Below are 20,322 nucleotides of genomic sequence, written 5' to 3' on the forward strand. Positions count from 1 at the left end.
AATAAGATGTCATAAATACTAAATGATGGGAAAATAAGCGTTTTAGTAGCCAGAACTCTGATAAATAATTTTTTTTCCATGTTGAAAAACTTACTATAGTGATTCTAAACTACTATTTCCTAACCTAGAGACCATCAAATTTCAGAAAATGTACTCCATTTAATATCCTTTTTAGTGGTGTAATTGCTTTCTTAATTACTTTCTACAAAGATGAAGAAATTGATGAAGAAAAGGAAAAAATCGTGGTTGACGGATTGGTAAGGCGAAAGATAAATACTTTTAATTAATTCCATCTAACACACACACACACACACACACACACACACACACACACACACACACACACACACACACACACACACACACACACACACACAATTTTGGTTCTGGAAAAGGGACTTTTATACTTAATACAATCTCAGGCTCTACCTATCTAAATTGGAATCCTAAATTGGTCTCTCCTTGGTAGTATCCCCTTTACAAATAATGCAGCGGGCACTATCCCGGATTGCTTTGCATTTTTTATTTTTTCCCTGGTAGTCTACATTTGTATATTGTATTTTTTCTTCATTGTGAGCTTAGAAGGTCCTATTTAAGTCAAGTTCTAAAATTAGAGCATTTAAACAAACGTTTGTTTAATGGTCCGAAATAGTTTCAATTTATGCACAAAGGAGCATCACTAGTAAGCCAGAAGTCAGTGTGCCGAATTTTGTGATTTGTGGTTGATATACAGCTTAAGTATGCTTTCTAGTATTAGTTTAGTATTCTGTATGGCGTTTAAAAGTATCAAATTTACGAAAGGACTTAAAAAATTGAAATTCAATTGAATTGGCAGTTCCGAAGAACGCATTCTTTGAGATGGTGGAGGAAGCAGGAGTGACTGCGTGGGTCCGTACGATGGAGCCACGGTCGGAAATCCACAGGTTGGAGCTCGGGGACCGAGTCCGGTTCTGATAAGGCCGCCAGTTCATGACTGATCTCGAGGGGGGAAACATCGGACGAAATCGACCTCCGGCCATCGGCCACCGTGTGAGTGATGTGGTAAACGTAAACCGGAAAAAAAATAAGTGAAGTGTTTTTTGGAAAATTGAAAAACAGAAGGCACCCAGAACGTACAGCCCGAGGATGGAAGACAAAGAAAATCAAAATACAAGGTGTGCAAGTTTTTATTTTTACATACATTTTTTTGATTTAGTGAAATTTATGGCAAGTACAAATTATTAATATATTATAATATATACAGTGCCGAACGGAATTGGTTTTTAACGCATCTTTACAATCGTCCTACTGACCCTGCTCTAATGAAAGATCACATGCTCAGCATTCGACTTTTTATTTTTATTTGAAAATTGCTTTCTGTTCAACATTTTTATGTTAATTGGGAATTTATTTTATATTCATTTTATACAGTTGTTCAGCTACTCGTGTTACAAACTTTGCCAGTAGATTCTACATTCAAAATGGAACCAAAACGTCCTAATTAACTATGGTACGAATTTTAGCAGTTTCGGAGTTATTTAACTTTTTCTGATTTTTTAAGATTTCACGACCTTGCTTCAAATAAACAATGATAACTCCAAAACTAAAAGGTTTTGGACAAATCCATTGACACCATTGAAAACTACGTTAAATTTCCAATAAGATGTAATCAATACTAAAATAATTAAGGTTGGTGAAATAAGTGTTTTGTAGCCAGAATATTAAAACAAATTCAGAGTTGAAAAACTGACTATGGAGATTCTAAACTATTTCCAAACCTAGAGACAAGCAAATTTCAGAAAACGTACTCCATTTAATATCCTTTTTAGCGGTGCAATTAATTACTTTTTTCGAAGATGAAAAAATTGACGAAGGAAAGGAAAAAACCGTGGTTGAAGGATTGGTAAGGATTAATAATAATAAAAAATAAAAAACTTAAGGAGATTTTGAATGAATTTATTATACTTTTTTAAATTTTATACGAAATGCTCTCGAAAAAAAATAAATTCATTCAAAATTTCCTTAAGTTTTTTTTTAAATTTTCCACCTTACCAATCTGTCAGCCACGGTTTTTTCCTTTACTCCAACAATTTCTTCACTTTTGAAAAAGTAATTAAAAAAAGAAATGACACCACTAAAAAGGATATTAAATGGAGTACGTTTTCTGAAATTTGCTGGTCTCTAGGTTTGGAAATAGTAGTTTAGAATCACCATAGTAAGTTTTTCAATTTAAAAAAAAATTCAAAGTTCTCTCTACTGAAATGCTTATTTCTCTAACATTTACAAGTTTAATATTGATCACATCTTATTAGAAATTTAACGTAGTTTTTTGGTGTGGATTTGTTCAAAACCTTTTAGTTGTGGTTATCATTGTTTATTTGAAGCAAGGTCGTGAAATCTTGAAAAATCAGTAAACGTGGAAAACTGCTGAGATTTGGACCATAGTTAATTAGTAATTTTTGGTTCCATTTTGAATGTACAATCTACAGGCAAAATTTGCAACACAAATAGCCGAACACCCTGTATGTGCAGTCGAAAGAACTATATTCATGTAATTAAACATTATGACAACTTTTATTAGGTTTGTGGTCCGCTTGACCAAATAGGTTCTTTGCAATTAATTAATCTTTAATTATGGTTTTCGTTGAGATAAAAATTATGACAACTATTAGCTGTTGAGAACTTAATTTATTTTTAAATTTTAGCCCTTTATGAACTGTCTTTCACTTATAAAATGTTTGTTTAATTTATATTAAACATGAAACATTATAATTGATATTTGTAAAAATGTAAAGTTTACATGGAACAAATTTGATTTTCTCATCGTCTGGCTGTTTAATATACTGCGTTTCAAATGCCATGCCATTTTTAGCCAATTTACAAGAAATGATCATTTTTGTTTTAAAAAAAAATATTGTACTAAAAATAAGGTAAACGAGTGTTTTTGGAGCGTAGGTCGAATTTTCATCTCCTTTGATCCAATTCCCTTGCGGAAGGTATGCCAAAATAAATCTAATTTTTTCCCTTAAAGGTGCTGTGAAAGGCATAAAAAAAACCCACCTTAATCTTTATCAAAAATTCAACTATTTAGTGCGAAAATTTATTTACCATTGAACTTTCACTTGTCATCACCGTCGGGGTCTAGGAGATAATTTGGCTCCTTTTAAAGACAAATAGTTCAGATTCGATTAATTAGGTTTTATTTTAAATCTGCCAAAAATGTTGAAAACATAGTTTTATAAATGTAAAATATACATTTAGTATATTCACAGCTAACGATTTAAATTAAATAAGAGTTTTTTGTGTAATATTGATGAATGTATATGTAGAAGGGTTGACAGAAAGAAAAATAAAATGTTTAAAGAAGTAATTGTAAATGAAAGAATACTAATATATTATTACTGGACTTTCACCCCGAAGGGTTGTCACTTCACGATGTGCTGACCCTAGGGTCTATACATCAGGGAGTTCACCTACCCTGTTATGTGGCTGGGTCGCTAGTATCTCCCTTAAGCCGGGTGCCCAAGAGATTGCCCCTTCTCGATCTCCAACTCATGAAAAATATTATCTAGTCATTTATATTACGGTCACACAAATAAATACATTCACACCTATGTACTAATAAGAATAATCTAACCGTAATTAGGGTCGATGGGGTGCTTTTAAAAATATTCCGCCATTATCCTAAAGACACGCAGTATGACGGTATTTTCGCCTCTCAGCTCTCACATTAATAAATAAAACCCAAAAAGATAACTTCCTCCATAAAACGGAACAGGGAACCCAGAAACTCGTTACTGCGCCCGAGATAATTCTTAAATCCGGAGCACGCCTATACGCTCTTTGTTAGGAGACATTATGTGGCATCGAGCAACCTTTCTATGCATAAGGGGCACCTGCGCGGCTTTGGCAAGCAAGTACCCGAGTGAAACCGCGTACGACCTATTCTTAATCGGGTAAGGACGATTCTTCGTTCCCGGCTCAGGTTCTCAGTGGGCCATCTTGTCGACTCCGACCAATATATTATTGCATAGAAAATATGCTAATTGCCATTTTAAAATAAAAACTTGTATGTAAAATGTGGCGTGGAAAAATATATGTAGGAAAGCAATGCAATTTTTAAAATATAGAATTAATCAATACAAAAATGATCAAAGTGTCCGTCAACCTTGCATGGCTTATTCTTAATCGCGTGAGCCTGAGTTCTCCGAGAGCCACCTAAGCCACCTATGTTAGTAGCTCAAGATGGGTTATTGGAATTACCCTGAAATGCATTTCTTAGAGAAAAAATATTGGAGTTCTTTAATTTTTCGATGTCTATGGGTGAATAGGAACCTTTAAAGAAAAGAAACCGATTTTCATTGAAATATTTACAAACATAATTTTATTTATCATTACGGATTACAATTTTTTCGCTCATAAAATAATGTTTTTTGATATTGACGCAAGGAGATTCATCTCGTTTCAACACAATTAAAAACCAAATAAATTTTTGTGGAACTTTGGACGGCTTAATAGGTCGTATTAATATATTTTTTACAGTATATTGGATATTTTTAAGTAATTAATCAAAAAATTTAATAAACAATCAATTTAACAAGGCTATTTCCTATCATCCTGTTTAGGCGTAGTCAGGGCGGCGCTCTTCACTGTAAGGTAAAGGTCCCGGGTTCGAATCCAGCGGCCGAAACACCGTCATCCCGAGGGTTGATATAACCTCTACTGCTGCGAACCTTAGTATTAAAAAATAAAATCAATTTGGATCTTGTTTTTATAATTTATATAAACCATCGTCGATGTTAAGTACAAATTTTCCAAAATGTGAATAAATATATTAACACAAATTAATGTGAGACCAAAATTATCATTTTATTTTCATCTCGTAGATTTCTTTAATCAATAGAAATTTTTTAGCCGAGATGAATTTAAATTAATTTGTGTTGTTTATTTTTCTAGTGTTTATATTATCCCGGTTGTGTTAAGCCGGAAGGAAAAGTAATATCTCACGCACGAAATCCCTGTTATTTAATAAAACATCTCAGCTTTACACTTTTGTCAAGGGCTATCATCGTTTTGATAATAGTCGTATCAAAATTACACTCTCGAGTCACTTTCACAAATTTTCCGATCGGTCCTCGCTTCAGGAAATGGACCTCTCTCTCGATTTTGTCGCATTGTCACTTTGAATTTCTTCAATCCTTTCTCCTATAATTTATTTATTTTTAAAACGACAAAGAAACATAGTTAATATCCGGTAAAACTTGTACCACAAAACATTTGTAGGATTTCCGATGGCAGTTTGTGATCTGCCTATACGCTAGTAATATATTTTATTTTATTATTTTTTTTAAACTACATTCTTCGACGCAACATGTAAAACATATAATATTTACATATAAACAATAATAACAGTAGCATGAAAACATGAACCCAGTGATGGTAGCCGTTAGTATATCAATACGATAGATCAAAGTGGTTAGAGCAGTGGCGTATTGAGCCAAAGGTCGTGGGTTCGAATCCCGCTCTTGACACTTACTTGACACCTTACATAAAAAGAATAATTAATTGAAATTTAGATATTACTATTGATCTTTTATGTTATAATTTTTTCAACAACATAAACCACATGCTGACAGACTTATGTTTTGCAATTCACTCAGGCTCCGAAGATGACCCGAATAAAGGTAGATTCTCGCGACAAATGAAATGGCCACGGAGAGCTTTAGTGAAGTATACTTCATTTTAATTCATTACATTCACTAATTTCGTGGTCCACTAGACCAATTAATATATTACAATAAATTAAGGTTTTTAGTTGAGATAAAAAAGTCAATGGCACGAGCGGGATTCGAACCCACGATCTTCGGCTAGATACGCCGCTGCTCTACCACTTGAGCTATCGTGACTTCGATCCACTCGGACACCAACTCCCCATCTCAACCTACAACCTTTCGAATTTTCCCTCTTTTTGCTATTTTTGGCCAGGTTGAGATGGGGAGTTGGTGTCCGAGTGGATCGATTCACGAAAGCTCAAATGGTATAGCAGCGGCGCATTTAGCCGAAGGTCGTGGGTTCGAATCCCACTCGTGACACTAACTTTTTCATTTCAGCCAAAACCTTATATAAAAAGATTAAATAATTGAAAGAAGTAATTTGTTCAATAGATCACTAAATATAATGAATTATTACTTAATCATATTTTAAATTGACATTTGAGGAAAAGTTCATCTGCTGCGATACCATGAAAATAAGCGGGAATGAAAGGCTTCAATAAAATCAGAATGCTGTTTTCTAAAAAAAACCTGATTCAAAGCTGTTATGGTTTAATCCGTCTTTAAAATATTAGGTTATTATGTTTTTAATAGCAAGACGTAAAGGAATAAAGTAATTTTTATATCACTTTTCTATTGAAATCTCATTTTGAAAAATGTTTATATTTTAATAACACTTTTTATCTTGGTTAATTTGAAAAAGAAAGTATCACGAACGGGATTCGAACCCACGACCTTCGTCTCAATATGCCGCCACTCTAATTTATCTTGACTTCTGAAGACCTTAGATAAAAAGTATAATTAATTAAATAATTCATACTGTCAATTATGACTACTAAATACATATATGGTTTAATATAATGTTTGTAAACCTCATTCACAAATGCCCGTTTAGGGAACAATGGGCAGTTCAATTGAGTTACGTAACACCAGAGTACGGCAAACGGGGTCAATCCGCTGATTACATCGAATTGTCTTTTTTCTTAAGAACAAAAACGTTCGATTTTCCGTTGGAATACACAAATTGCCTTGCCGATAAAGTTAGACAAAAAGTCCAGTTTAAAAATTAGCACAATATTTAGAACTTTCGTTTTTCAAGATTGATCACTGTTCGAAGCTGGCCGGTTGTTATAGGTGGTATTCCAGTTTCCTTTTCACCCTGCCTCATTTGACAGGTCAAATTGTTTAACACCACTCGTTTTCAATCATGCGGACATATTGAAAAGTAAAAAGAGACTGGCAAAAGCGGATTTCCAATTCCGGAAAAGGGACTTCCGAATCAGCTGATGACTTATTGTCGGACTCCGCGGATATCTTGACCAGATCTCTCTCTCTCTCACACACTCTCTCACTCCCTCTCCCTTCCTCTCCCTCACCCTCTCCCTCACCCTTTCCCTCTCCCTCCCCTTACTCACATATTCACTCTCTCCACCACACCCACTCTCTCACTCTCTCTCGCTCTCTTTCTCTCCCTCCCTCCCTTCTCTTACTCACATATTCACTCTCTCCATCACATTCACTCACTCTCTCTTTCTCCCTCTCTCTCTTCGTCACACTTACTCTTTCCATCACACCCACTCTCTTCTCTCTCTCTCTTTCTCTCTCTCTCTCCCCCTCTCTCTCCCTCTTCCTCTCCCTCTCCCTCCTCTTACTCACATATTCACTCTCTCCAACACATTCACTCACTCTCTCTTTCTCCCTCTCTCTCTTCGTCACACTTACTCTTTCCATCACACCCACTCTCTCCCACTTACGCACACTCTCTCTCTCTCTCTCTCTCCCTTCTCTTACTCACATATTTACTCTCTCTATCACATTCACTCACTCTCTTTCTTGCTCTCTCTCTCTCTCTCTCTCTCTCTCTCTCTCTCTCTCTCTCCCTTCGTCACACTTACTCTTTCCATCACGCCCACTCTCTCCCACGTACTCACTCTCTCTCTCTCTCTCACTCTCCATCACATTCACTCTCTCTCTCTCTCTCTCTCTCTCTCTCTCTCTTACTGTCACTCACTCTTTTAATCACACTCACAGTTTCCATCACTCTTTCTCTCACTTACTCATTAATTTTTATCTCTCTTTTCTTTTCTCACACACATTGTCATTCATTTGCTATTTCCCTCTGATACTTTCTCTCTCTCTCTCTCACTTTCTCTTTCTCTCTCTCACTTTCTCTCTCTCTCTCTCTCCCTCTCTCTCTTTCTCTCATTCACTCATTCATTTTCTCTCTTTTTTCTTTTCTCACACGCATTGTCCTTCATTTGCTATTTTTCTCTGATATTTTCTCTCTCTCTCATTTTCTCTTTCTCTCTCTCCATCTCTCTATCTTTCTCTCTCCCCATCTCTCCCTTTTTCTCTCACTCACTCATTCATTTCCTCTCTCTTTTCTTTTCTCACACACACTGTCCTTCATTTACTATTTCCCTCTGATACCTTTTCTCTCTCTCTCTCACACTCTCTCTCTCTCTTTCTCTCACTTTAAAATAAGAAAATACATTACTTAATTACATAATAATACAATTACTTAACAAATCACTCACTGTGCTGCGACACAAAGCGAATTTCAATTATGTATTTATGAAATTTTCCCAGACACTGAAATACTCCTAGGCACTTGTTAAATTGATACATAATTACACGGGTCGCAGTTCCTTAAAATGATTTCCTCGTACCTCTCATATTTACGGCATTTATCTGGAGCGGGCTAAATAATCCAGTTTACCGTCTCTTCAACAAATGGACGGGTAAATTTATTGAAGGGAGCTGTAAATTAAAACAAGCGCGTTTATTGGGAAGCCCAGCCGTGAGTGAATCGGGCCTAATAACTGTATTATTAACTTTACACCGAGCCCTATAATTGAAACTAGATTATTTTGCACCGAGGAGGAAAAATGTTTTAACCATCGTATATTGCAACAAAATAAAAATCTAGAAAATTATCAATTTCGGAAAATAATAAAAGATAATTCTTTATTCAAATAAATGATCGTTAAGCAATATTAGCTATGCGTTTTAATTATTATGAATAATACAAAATATACAAACATCTTTTGTTTTGAAAAGCACACCGAATCAATCGAACGCAATGCGGAAAAAAACATCCCATGTAGGCATACGCAACATGGAAATTGTTTCGTTTTTAAGGTACAATGAAACAGGAGATATGCTCTGGGAGTCGTTTTTTTACGGTAGTCTTCCGTAAATGGTTCTTTGTAATTGTGGACAATTTATTTTTTTCTAACTCCGGAAAAGTTTCACCTTTGTGCAACGACTTTATAGTAGAAGACAAATTAACCTGTTTTGTGTGATGTTTATATTTAAACATAATCACACGCCTCGTGATCAAAGTCTTTCTTATTGTGTATTTTTTACATTGCATAATTGTTACATCAATGTTTAATGACTTAATGGATGTATGGTGCTATATGCTATGTGATCCAACTATCTTTTTCCTTTATCATCAAATTGCTTACAAAGGAAAAACACGCAAATAACTAAAATGGTACATAAAATAGTAAGTAAAATAATAAACACTTAATCCATTATATTTCGAGGTCCGATTGACCAAATAACTTCTTTCAATTAATTAATTTTTATGTAAGGTATTGGTTGAAATAAAAAAGCTAGTGCCACGAGCGGGATTCGAACCCACGACCTTCGGCTAAATACGCCGCTGCTCTACCATTTCACGATAGGTCAAGAGGTACAGCAGCGGTGTGTTTAGCGGAAGGTCGTGGGTTCGAATCCCGCTCGTGGCACTGTCTTTTTTATCTCAAACAATACTTTACTTAAAGTTTTTTTATTAAGTTATAGTTGGAAAGTAAATTTTGTACAGGACAAAAAGTTGAATTAAATTAACCCCACTTCCCTTTTTTTTCACACCGTCTCCACTTTTTTCCCATTTATTATAAAATTTTGGTTCCATGCAAGTAAAGAAAAGGGCGTAACTTGACATATTTATTTTAAATTTTTCAATCCATTATATTTCGTGATCTGAATGACGAAATAACTTCTTTGAATTAATTAATCTTTATGTAAGGTATTGGTTGAAATGAAAAAGCTAGTGTCACGAGCGGGATTCGAACCCACGATCTTCGGCTCAATACGCCGCTGCTCTACTAATTGAGCCATCGTGACTTCGATCCACTCGGACACAAACTTCCCATCTCAACCTACCTTTCAACTTGTCCCAACTTTTTGCCATTTTTCAAATGTCCTGTAATCAGGAGTCAATTTTCGGCGACAAATGAAACTTTAATGAGCTTTAGGGAAGATATACTTTACTTATTAAATCCAATATATTTCGTCTTTTGACCAAATTACTTCTTTCAATTAATTAATCCTTTTATGTAAGGTTTTGGTCGAAATGAAAAAGTTAGTGTCACTAGCGGGATACGAATTTCATTAAAAACTGACAAAAAGGTGGGAAAATTCGATAAGTTGTAGGTTGAGATGGGGAGTTGGTGTCCGAGTGAATCGAAGTCACGATGGCTCAAGTGGTTTGAGCAGCGGCGTATTGAGCCGAAGGTCGTGAGTTCGAATCGCACTCGTGATAGTAACTTTTTGATTTCGACCAAAACTTTGAATAAAATGATTAACTATAGTTTAAAATATTTTTCAGATTTTTTTTTATTGATTGCCATTTTTTTGGCAGGTCGGCCTAAAAGGTCGAAACTCAATTTTTGGCACGAACCTTCGATTCAATTACCCGAATTGAGTGCTTAGCCGTCGATCCTGTCTGAACATTATGCTCTATTTGGCCCCTAATCCGTACGAGAGCAATTATGCCGGTGCAACGCTTCATTTTTCCGCCACGTCCTGAATCTCCGGCCCTTGTTTTTTTCTTTTTCCCGTCCGGGGAAAAAAGCGTTATCTCCGTTTACAACAGGGTCACTTCACATTTTTTAATCGCGTACGTATTAGGCACGGTTATTATCTTGAAATCGGCTTATCCGTATCATCCGGTCTAACTTGACTAACTGTCGACTTTACATCGTTTGCCGATTGTACGTTAAACATTGCCATTAAAACGAAAACATTAAACATATTCAGATCGAATAAATCATCACACGGAGCTAACGGTACTGAAAACATAAAAAACGGCTTTTGACATAATCCGTTATTACGTTTCTATTAAATGGAAAACCGGCTTTTAAATGGCGTAATTTATATATGACATTTGCTAAAAATTACGACCCACTTTTCATGAGGAGGCGGCGATGTCAGACTTTAAAAGAGATATTTTTAAATTCGCCCAATTAAATACAAAACTTACTGCTATTTATTATCTCCCCACGCTGCAGAATCTTCACAGTAGACATTGAAGAATAAAAGGCGGCTTACCCTATCAGCAATTCAGACAAAATATATTTGATGAAATTCTCACAAATAGTACAAAGACAAAAAGCAACATTTTCCTACTGATTCGAGATTAAACATTAAAAATTAATCTTTTTATGTAAGGTTTTGGTTGAAATGAAAAAGCTAGTGTCACGAGCGGGATTCGAACGCACTAAGCAGGCATACTCTCTAAATGCCGGATTTCGCTTCATTACAAGAGCAGCTTTATAACCAATAATTTCACGATAGCTCAAGTGGTAGAGCAGCGGCGTATTTAGCCGAAGGTCGTGGGTTCGAATCCCGCTCGAGGCACTAGCTTTTTCATTTCAACCAATACCTTACATAAAGATTAATTAATTCAAAGAAGTTATTTGATTAATCGGACCACGAAATATAATGGATTTAATAAGTAAAACGTATATCTTCACTAACTGCTCTCCATGGCCATTTCATTTGTCGCCGAGAATCGAATCCTGATTACATGAGATTTGAACAATGGCAAAAAAGGAGGGAAAATTCGAAAGGTAGGTTGAGATGGGAAGTTGGTGTCCGAGTGGATCCAAGTCACGATAGCTCAAGCGGTAGAGCAGCGGCGTATTTTGCCGAAGGTCATGGGTTCGAATACCACTCGTGACATTAACTTTTTCATTTCAGCGAAAACCTTACACAAAAAGATTGATGAATTGAAAGAAGTAATTTGATCAATCAGACTGCTAAATATAATGGATTAAAAAGTAACTGGGTATGTGAATGAATGTGTGAATGTAATTTATTTGCGGGAATGGAGGTTCTGATCCCCAATTACGCTGAGGAATATCGAATTGAGGTAATGTGAAAGTAATTTGGCACTGTGAATGAAGGGGCTTATCCAAGATTATCCCGAGGAATAGTGTTCTGGTGTAGCGTGAATGAAGTCTGACGTGTGAATTTATTAGCGTGACTGGAGGGACTTATTACCAATTACACGAGGATATCTCGTACTCTGGGGGTAGTGAAAATGTAATTTGTTAGTGGAAATGAATGGGCTTATCCACGATTACCCTGAGGAATCTCCAATAATGTGGGGTGGCGTGAAAGAAGTCTGGTGTGTGAATGTGATTTGTTAACGCGAATTTGGGGCTTATCCCCAATTACCTCGAGGAATATCGAGTAATCTGGGGTTGTGTGAAAGATGTGTGGTGTGTGAATGTAATTTATTAGCGTGAATTGAGAGGATATCCCAAATTACCCTGTGGAATATCGAGTACTCTGTGATAGTATAGAGACCTGATATGTGAATGTAATTTATTAGCGCGAATGAGGGGGGGCATATCCTAAATTACCCCAAAAAATATCGATTTCTCTTGGGTAGTATAAAGTCTGATATTTTGATAATTTTGATATTATTTCTAGGCCTACTCTTAAGTAGGGTTATGTAATAAAATTATTAGTGTGTCGGGTACATTACAGTTTTTAAGTAGTATAAATATTAGAGACTTAAAGCCGATATCAGTGGTAAATTAAGAAAACAGCATTAGGATAATTAGATTTGACCAAATAGCCTACAAATAAAATTTAATTTTAAAATTTAACAGCTTTCAAGATAAAAAATCTTATATAGGGGCAAATTGGAATAAAATGTAAAATTAGAATTTAATAATTTTAACTAGGCTATTTATTATTAAACAAATGGAAAAAATCTATTAAAATTAATTTTGTTTAAGCAAACAAGCTTATATTTACTTATACTGGACAAAAAATTTAACCCGAGTCTTTCTGAATACATGCTAATATTGACAGTTGAATCCTACCGGGGTCGTGTTAGTTTAATTAACATTTATAACTTAAAGTAAAACGCTTTTAATTTGCGAGTTTCGTTTTTTAGTTTCCATTTTCTATTGAAAATTCTCATTAGATTGTTTCATCTAGGAAATGCTTTAATTGTATTCAAAATAGACAGTAAAGTAGTAGAAAATTAGAGTAATAATAAATTTTGAAATTGATTTCTCGTTTAGTATTGAGACATTAATAGTATGTTTGTATATGATGGAATAGAAATTTATTTTTCAAATTATATTCCTGAAATATTCAACGGAAATAATTATTTCTATATCCAAGATAGTCCAATAACGTCATAAATCAATTAATTAATCTTTATTTAAGGTATTGATGGAGATAAAAAAGTTAAAAAATTCAAAAGGTGCGGTTGAGATGGGAAGTTAGTGCCCGTGGGGATCGAAGTAACGATAGCTCAAGTGGTAGAGTAGCGGCGTATAAGCCGAAGGTCGTGGGTTCGAATCCCGCTCGTGACACTGACTATTTATCTCAACTTAAAAACCTTAATTGATTGAGAGTAATATTCAAAATGATTTCATTTCAATTCATAATCCTTTTTATCTAAGGTCTTGTTTGAGATGAAAAAGTTAGTGTCACGAGCGGGATTCGAACCCACGACCTTTGGCTAAATACGCCGCTGCTCTAATAACTTGAGCTAATATGACTTCAGCGGTGAGCAGCCAAAGGTCGTGGGTTCGAATCCCGCTCGTGACACTAACTTTTTCACTTCAACTAAAACGTTACATAAAACGATTATTAATAATGAAGAAGATATTTTATTTTCAAACAAATGATAATTTATTAAGAAAAATTGTTATTTTGTATTTCTTTAAATTTGTTACGGCAACAAATGTTTTGTTATTTTGGTTTTTATTGTATAAAAATGTAATTAGTTCATTTACCAAACAAATAGAAAAATTAGCTTAGTAGCTTGAGAGCAGTCATGGCATCTATTTCTTGTATAATCAAACTGTTAACAGCTTGGCAAAAGAAAAGATTTTATTTCTTTTTGTATGATTATTTTGATTGGGAGTTTTTACTTCAAAGAATTTAATTTGTTTGTTTATTTTATAGAAAGGGATATAATTATATTATAATTATAATTTTTTTGTATTTAGGATTTTATTTTATTTCTATTATTTCCACTGGGCAGCAAGGATCTGCTAATATATTTTTATATTATTGTCCCATTCGGCACATATCTGAATAAAAGATACCTTAAGGTACCACATATTTTCATTTCAATAGCCTCATGTACATCGTATACTTTCAATGTTGGGGCTTCGTTACGCAATTGCAGCTTAGGGGCTTCTTAAATCGTTTAGGATTTGTTTGATTTTTTTCGTCGCTTGTAAATGATTTCTTTTTAAAATTGTATAAAGTTTTAGATTTTGACTATATTGTAGACATGTATTTATTATTGTTATCTAATTTTTATTAATCTTAGTTTTCATTTTTCGTTCTGATGCACCTACGAGTTTCAAATTTTGCATGAAAATTGATTTAAAAAATTTAGAAATTGTTAAACAAATGATTGGCAGGGTCCAATTAATGTTATCAAGAAACCAGTAATATTTTACCAAACAAGGTGGCTCATAAAAAGCAGACAATTTGGTAAAATCATTGTTTTTCGTATGTTACACTATTGGCCAATGGTGAAAATGACCAAATTTACGACAAATAATCATGTCAGATATGATTTTCTTAGTGTATCCTATTATTGTTATCGCTGTGTTAATTATATATTTATTTTTTTATACTGTGAAACAGCAGATTTGAAAGCGTTGTGTGTTTCGCAAAATTCCATGTTTAATTCATATCCATCAAGTTGTTACGAATAACATCAAACTTTTAACAGCGAGTACCACTTTGAAACGGGTGTCGGATGTCTAAAACAACTCGGAACAACAATTAACCGGTAAAACATTTCCCAGTGTAAAATTTACAACGCGCGTCTGAAACTAAAGCAAGTGAAATAATTGTCGAATTTCGAAATAGGTGAATATAATAATTTGTTTATATTATTCAGAGTAAAACAACGTTGTACATATAAAAGGAAATGCTTTAACATGACAAAGAGCTTGTTGAAAGAGCATTTCTCTTTGAAAACGAGATAATAAGGGTAGGGACCGATTCTTCAAATGAAAACGTATCATTCATAGTTTTAAAACTAATAAACCATAGCTTGGAATACAAAAGGCATTTTAGCATATATTTACAGGACTTGACACTTTTGAAACGAAACACGGCGAGTATATTGTGTTGGCAGTACTAAATTTCCATAGGGATCCAATACCACTTTGAAATTCAAACCATCTGGATTAAGTTGTTTAAATATGACCGACGGAATTTATTAATGTTCAGTTTAGTTGAATTTTGAAAAATATAAATGTTTAATTAAATATATTTTTGTTATACAAGCTAGTTCCAATGAGATGCAAAAAATAATAAAAATAAAAATAAAATAAAAATTCGATGAAAGTAGCCTGTTATGGAGTAAAATGCCAACTCATTCGGCCAAGTATAAACGGTCTTGTCATACAACAATAAAGTTTTATTCGTTATCTATGCAGTTTTTCGAAATCGAGGTCATTTTTTTCAAATCTATGGTAAATTGACTAAAGAATAGTCATCTACTGAACATTGGAAGATACTTTCAATTAATTAACCTTTATGTAAGGTATTGGTTGAAATGAAAAAGCTATTGTCACGAGCGGGATTCGAACCCACGATCTTCGGCTAAATACGTCCTGGCAAAAAGGAGGGGAAATTCGAAAGGTGGGTTGAGATGGGATGTTGGTGTCCGAGTGGATCGAAGTAGCGATAGCTCAAGTGGTAGAGCAGCGGCTTTAGGTCAGGAAAGAAGTCATTTGGCCAATCCGACCACGAAATACAATGGATTGAAAGTTACTTAATCAGACATTGACTAAATTGTGGGGAAATTGCCTAGAGATTGGTGAATTTCTCCTTTCTCTCGGTTCGATGGTTTAAAGTGAGAATCGGTGCTGATTTTTCACCCATCAATTCAAAGCTGGCGTTCCGCACGGAAGTATCATAGGTCCAATCCTCTACACCATGTACACTGCTGACGTAGCAATGTTCTCCCCCTATACTTCATGCTCCCTTCTACGTCACTAATCAAATTATCCATAAAGACCTTAAAGTATTCGTGAAACTCTGATCCGAACGATCTTTTTCAATTTCCACTCTAAACTATCTCTTCTATGCTAGCCTAAACTATTTTCTCAACGTCTCACCCTCATAATCCTCCCATTGGCCTCCTATCTTAACCTCTCTAATTAAATTAAAAAGATTTCCAACACGAGCTGGTTTCTCTCCCCCTCTACCTCCTCATTTGACAGATCTATTAGATTTAAGAAAAATCATAATTATCAATGAATCATCAGTTTGCATTCCGCTCATTTCATTCGACAACTCAACAGCTTGTTTTGCTGACAATTTCGCTTCTTGCCTTGAACAAAAAATGCATTGTTTTATGTCATTCCTGATTTATAAAAGAGAGAGTCTGGAGCTGGTGTTCTTCAGGGGAGCATACTTAGCTCATTTCTATTTGCAATATACACTGCAGATATTCCTGCACGTGTTAATATTTCAACAAATACATTCTCTGATTCGGACCTCTCAATTAACACTCACCACCTTAATGAACTAACAGTATGGTTGACAAAGCGGAGAATGAAGATAAATACAAATAAATTTTAACTTATATAAAAATTGACTAGTTTCGTGGTCCGCTTGACTAAAGAATTAATATCTTTCAATTATATACGGTTTTTAGTTGAGATAAAAAAGTCAGTGTCACGAGCGGGATTCGAACCCACGATCTTCGGCTAAATACGCCGCTGCTCTACCACTTGACCTATCGATCCACTCGGATACTCACTTCCCATTTCAACCCCACCTTTTGAATTTTCCCTCCTTTTAGCCATTTTTCAAATGTCGTGTAATCTATTTGAAAAATGGCAAAAAGGAGGAGGTGGGGTTGAGATGGGAAGTTAGTGTCCGAGTGGATCGAGGTCACGATAGCTCAAGTGGTAGAGCAGCGGCGTATCTAGCCGAAGATCGTGGGTTCGAATCCCGCTCGTGACACTGACTTTTTATCTCAACTTAAAACCTTAATTGAATTATATAAAAATATTTGTCCTGCAGTGAGTGTAAATGGAACCCCACTGCCTACCTTTTCATGGATAACCCATTGGCGTTATAAATTACTAAAAATATTTCTTTACTCACAAAATTAGACTTTGAAACTAAACTTTTAATTTATAAGACATTACAAGACTCTTCTCGGCGTATGGTTGCGAAGTTCGAGGCTCAACCAAGGATCGCAATTCCAAAAGTTTCAATCTACTCAGACGAAAATTCTCCGTCAAATTCTAGAGAACTGAACTGAACACTACAATTGTATGATTGAATTATCCTTTACCTGCTTAGGTGTAAAAAATATATTTAATTTACACGCAATAAATAAAACCTGAAATTATAAATGATTTTTTTATGTTTCATATCATACTATTCATAACGACCTACACGTCCCATTTGTACACGACCACATAAAACGGTGCTATAAAAAATTTCATCCATCACTGACCTTTCATAGCAATCTACTAGTATGACAGTTATCACATCCAATCCTATCAGAAAATCTTCCAATTCGATTGAAGCGAAAATGGTCTCCAGATTTTCTCAGTGAGTGACTAATGACAAGGCTGCAGTGTGAAGGAGTGTTATCACTGGGCAACTTTTTCTTCAATTGATTCAAACGACAATTTCAGCATATATAGAAAATATTTACTTAATTCAATATTTGTAGTCCGTAAAATAATAGTCCGTTTTTGAATGGTATGGCTTGGTAGGATCGTCAAATTCTTTTTCTAACAGTGTGGCAGCTCAAACCCCACATAAAACCAAGTATCGTAGAAAATTCAAAGTTTTAAGCTAAGGAGTAGATTTAATATTGCGTACAAAAGTTTTTGTTAAATGAAAAACTGAACACTACAATTGTACGATTGAATTATCTCTTACCTGCTTAGGTGTAAAAAATATATTTAATTTACACGCAAGAAATAAAACCTGAACATCATTCTTCGATTTTATTGCTCGAAAAATAATTGGAAAATTGTTTTTCTACGTCACAGGTTCGATTTTAATGTATTTTTTTAATTTTAAGCGTGTTTGCGTTAAAAAATGAACGTTCGGAGGGTTGAAACTGTTTAAACCCTCCCCAAGGTTAATTGATTTTTTTTAGTCGAACCGTGAAAAATTGCAATTTCTCTCCCTCATGACAAAAGGCTTGTTAAAAGAGAATTCCTCTTTGTAAAAGGGGTTTGAGGGGGTGGGGGACCAATTCGTCAAATCCGCGGCCCTTTCGATCTTTTCTAATTTGGCCTTTTGACTTCAAAATTATTTGTCATTTCACTCGAAATGGGATCGGTATAAGGGAATTGCAACTGTTACTTAATTGGCTCTGAAAAATTTATTAAAAATATTTTATTTAAAACTTGATGGCCATTCTCATTTAATACTAATGGTATATACAAAGCAAATACTAATTTGTAAAAATAAAATACGATTCAACTAAATTTTAAAAACCTTATCGGACAAGTTTAAAATAACCAAAAGTTTAAAGAAAAATTAATATCTTTTTATCTCTTGACCTGTGTCCTCCGGATACCAGGGTTGTGTCAGTATGAAAAAAAAACAATATACGTACTAATCTGTAATATGTATATATACATGTATATATATATATATGTATGTAATATGTCCTATTCTTAAATAACAATAAAATACAAATCTGGCAAGAACCTGCAGACCGCGGAGATGGAGAGACTAGCCGGCCATTGCTGAAACTGTCGGTTTAGTATTGCTGCTTTGATTTAGGGCTGTGTTCTTAGGTCACGAGGTCAATGTCTTCTTAAGGGGTAGAGGATTGTTATGGTGAGACGTTGAAGAGAGGGCTTGAGGCGGTGGATTGTTGAGGAAGGAGAACTTGTAGGGGAAATTATGGACGGATCATGCCAATCAGGAATGGGAATCTAGGTCTTTTTGAATGGTTTAGTTAGTGACGTAGAAGGTTGACGATGCGACGAAGGTTCTTTGATTGAAAAGATAGATTCTTTGGCTGTTGGATGGGTTCGCTGAACTCCGTGGCTCCCGTAAGTCTTATTAGTGTTGTTAATTTATTGTTTATACTGACTGAGGATTTGGCTCTAAGGAGGCGTCTGAGCTTTTCGCAAATTTGGCCGAGGTTTTGTCTTTTTTGTTTAATGTGTGATTTCCGGGTATGTCTGCTGTCTAAGTAGAACCGAAGGTAGCGGATATGGTTGGATGACGGGGCTGTTTGCCTTCTAAGTATAAACGTCAGGGGATGGCTCTATCATTCATTTCGCTTAATGCCCCACCAAGTGCACAAGTCTATAATTGTGTCTATTGCTTCTGCAGCAAAGACGGTGTCAGAATATGAAGAGAAGATTGCCTATTGTGATGTCCGCAGAGGGTGCGATTTGGGTGTTTCGGTGTATGTCAGCGGTGTAAACTGAATAGAGGATTGGTGCTAGGATACTCCCTTGGGGAACGCCGGCCTTGTCTGAAAATTCAGTATCGATTCTCACGAACCGGCGATACAAAAGGATTCAGAATGAGATAGTAGGTATATGAAAGTATACATTTTAATTTCCATAACTTTTGGCGAAGCAAGCCAACTTTCTTTAAGCAAGATTTGACTAATTTTCTAATTGTGAAAAATATTTGTCAACATCCGACTCCTGTAATAGTGGAAGGTTATAAGATTTATTGGTTTTACCCTTACCTGGGAGTTCTATTTCTTTAATTCTAAATTGTTGCTTTACCTTTTTTAACCGATCTCTTACAAGTTGCTGAAGATGAAGCGCGTCATTGCTTGAAAAGTGCTTCAACAATAATAAATTGCGTTTATGTAGAAATTATTCAATTATAACAAGCATATACTCATAATGTTAGGTGTGCAGTATGGAAAATAAACTATATATTGGGTTGTCCGGAAAATAATGCAGGATTTTGGTATTAAACAAAAAAAAAGAAACTAGTTACTTTAAAGCAATGTTCTTTAATCAAAATAATTTCCCATACTCTCAATACATTTCTCCCAACGTGTTGGTAACTTATTAATTCCGTCTGAGTAGAATTCAGAATTTTTAGAATTGATAAAGTCAATAAATGCATTTTCCAGTTCCGTTTGATTTTTGAATATTATGTGTTGTAAGTAGTGGTCCAGGTGTCTAAAAAAATGGTAGTCAGTAGGCGAGAGGTCCGGAGAGTAGGGTGGGTGAGGCAAAGTTTCATAGCCAAGCTCCAATAATTTTTGTGACGTTACACGTGACACATGTGGTCGAGCGTTGTCATGCAACAAAATGGGCCC

At 34.9% G+C, this 20,322-nt stretch overlaps 1 protein-coding gene across 1 annotated transcript in view; it reads left to right on the forward strand.

The window, feature by feature from the left end:
• Positions 1-947: 947 nt before the first annotated feature.
• The window catches only part of LOC106666377, a 180,042-nt gene continuing 160,667 nt past the window's right edge, over positions 948-20,322 (forward strand). The window contains exon 1 of the mRNA XM_014393545.2: positions 948-1,154. Coding sequence (XP_014249031.1) covers positions 1,126-1,154 — 29 coding nt within the window. The 5' untranslated portion in view covers positions 948-1,125. The remainder of the gene's footprint in view (positions 1,155-20,322) is intronic.

This window comes from Cimex lectularius, unplaced genomic scaffold, assembly GCF_000648675.2.
Source record: "Cimex lectularius strain Harlan isolate CLEC.00 unplaced genomic scaffold, Clec_2.1 scaffold62, whole genome shotgun sequence".
NCBI classification, from domain to species: Eukaryota; Metazoa; Arthropoda; class Insecta; order Hemiptera; family Cimicidae; genus Cimex; species Cimex lectularius.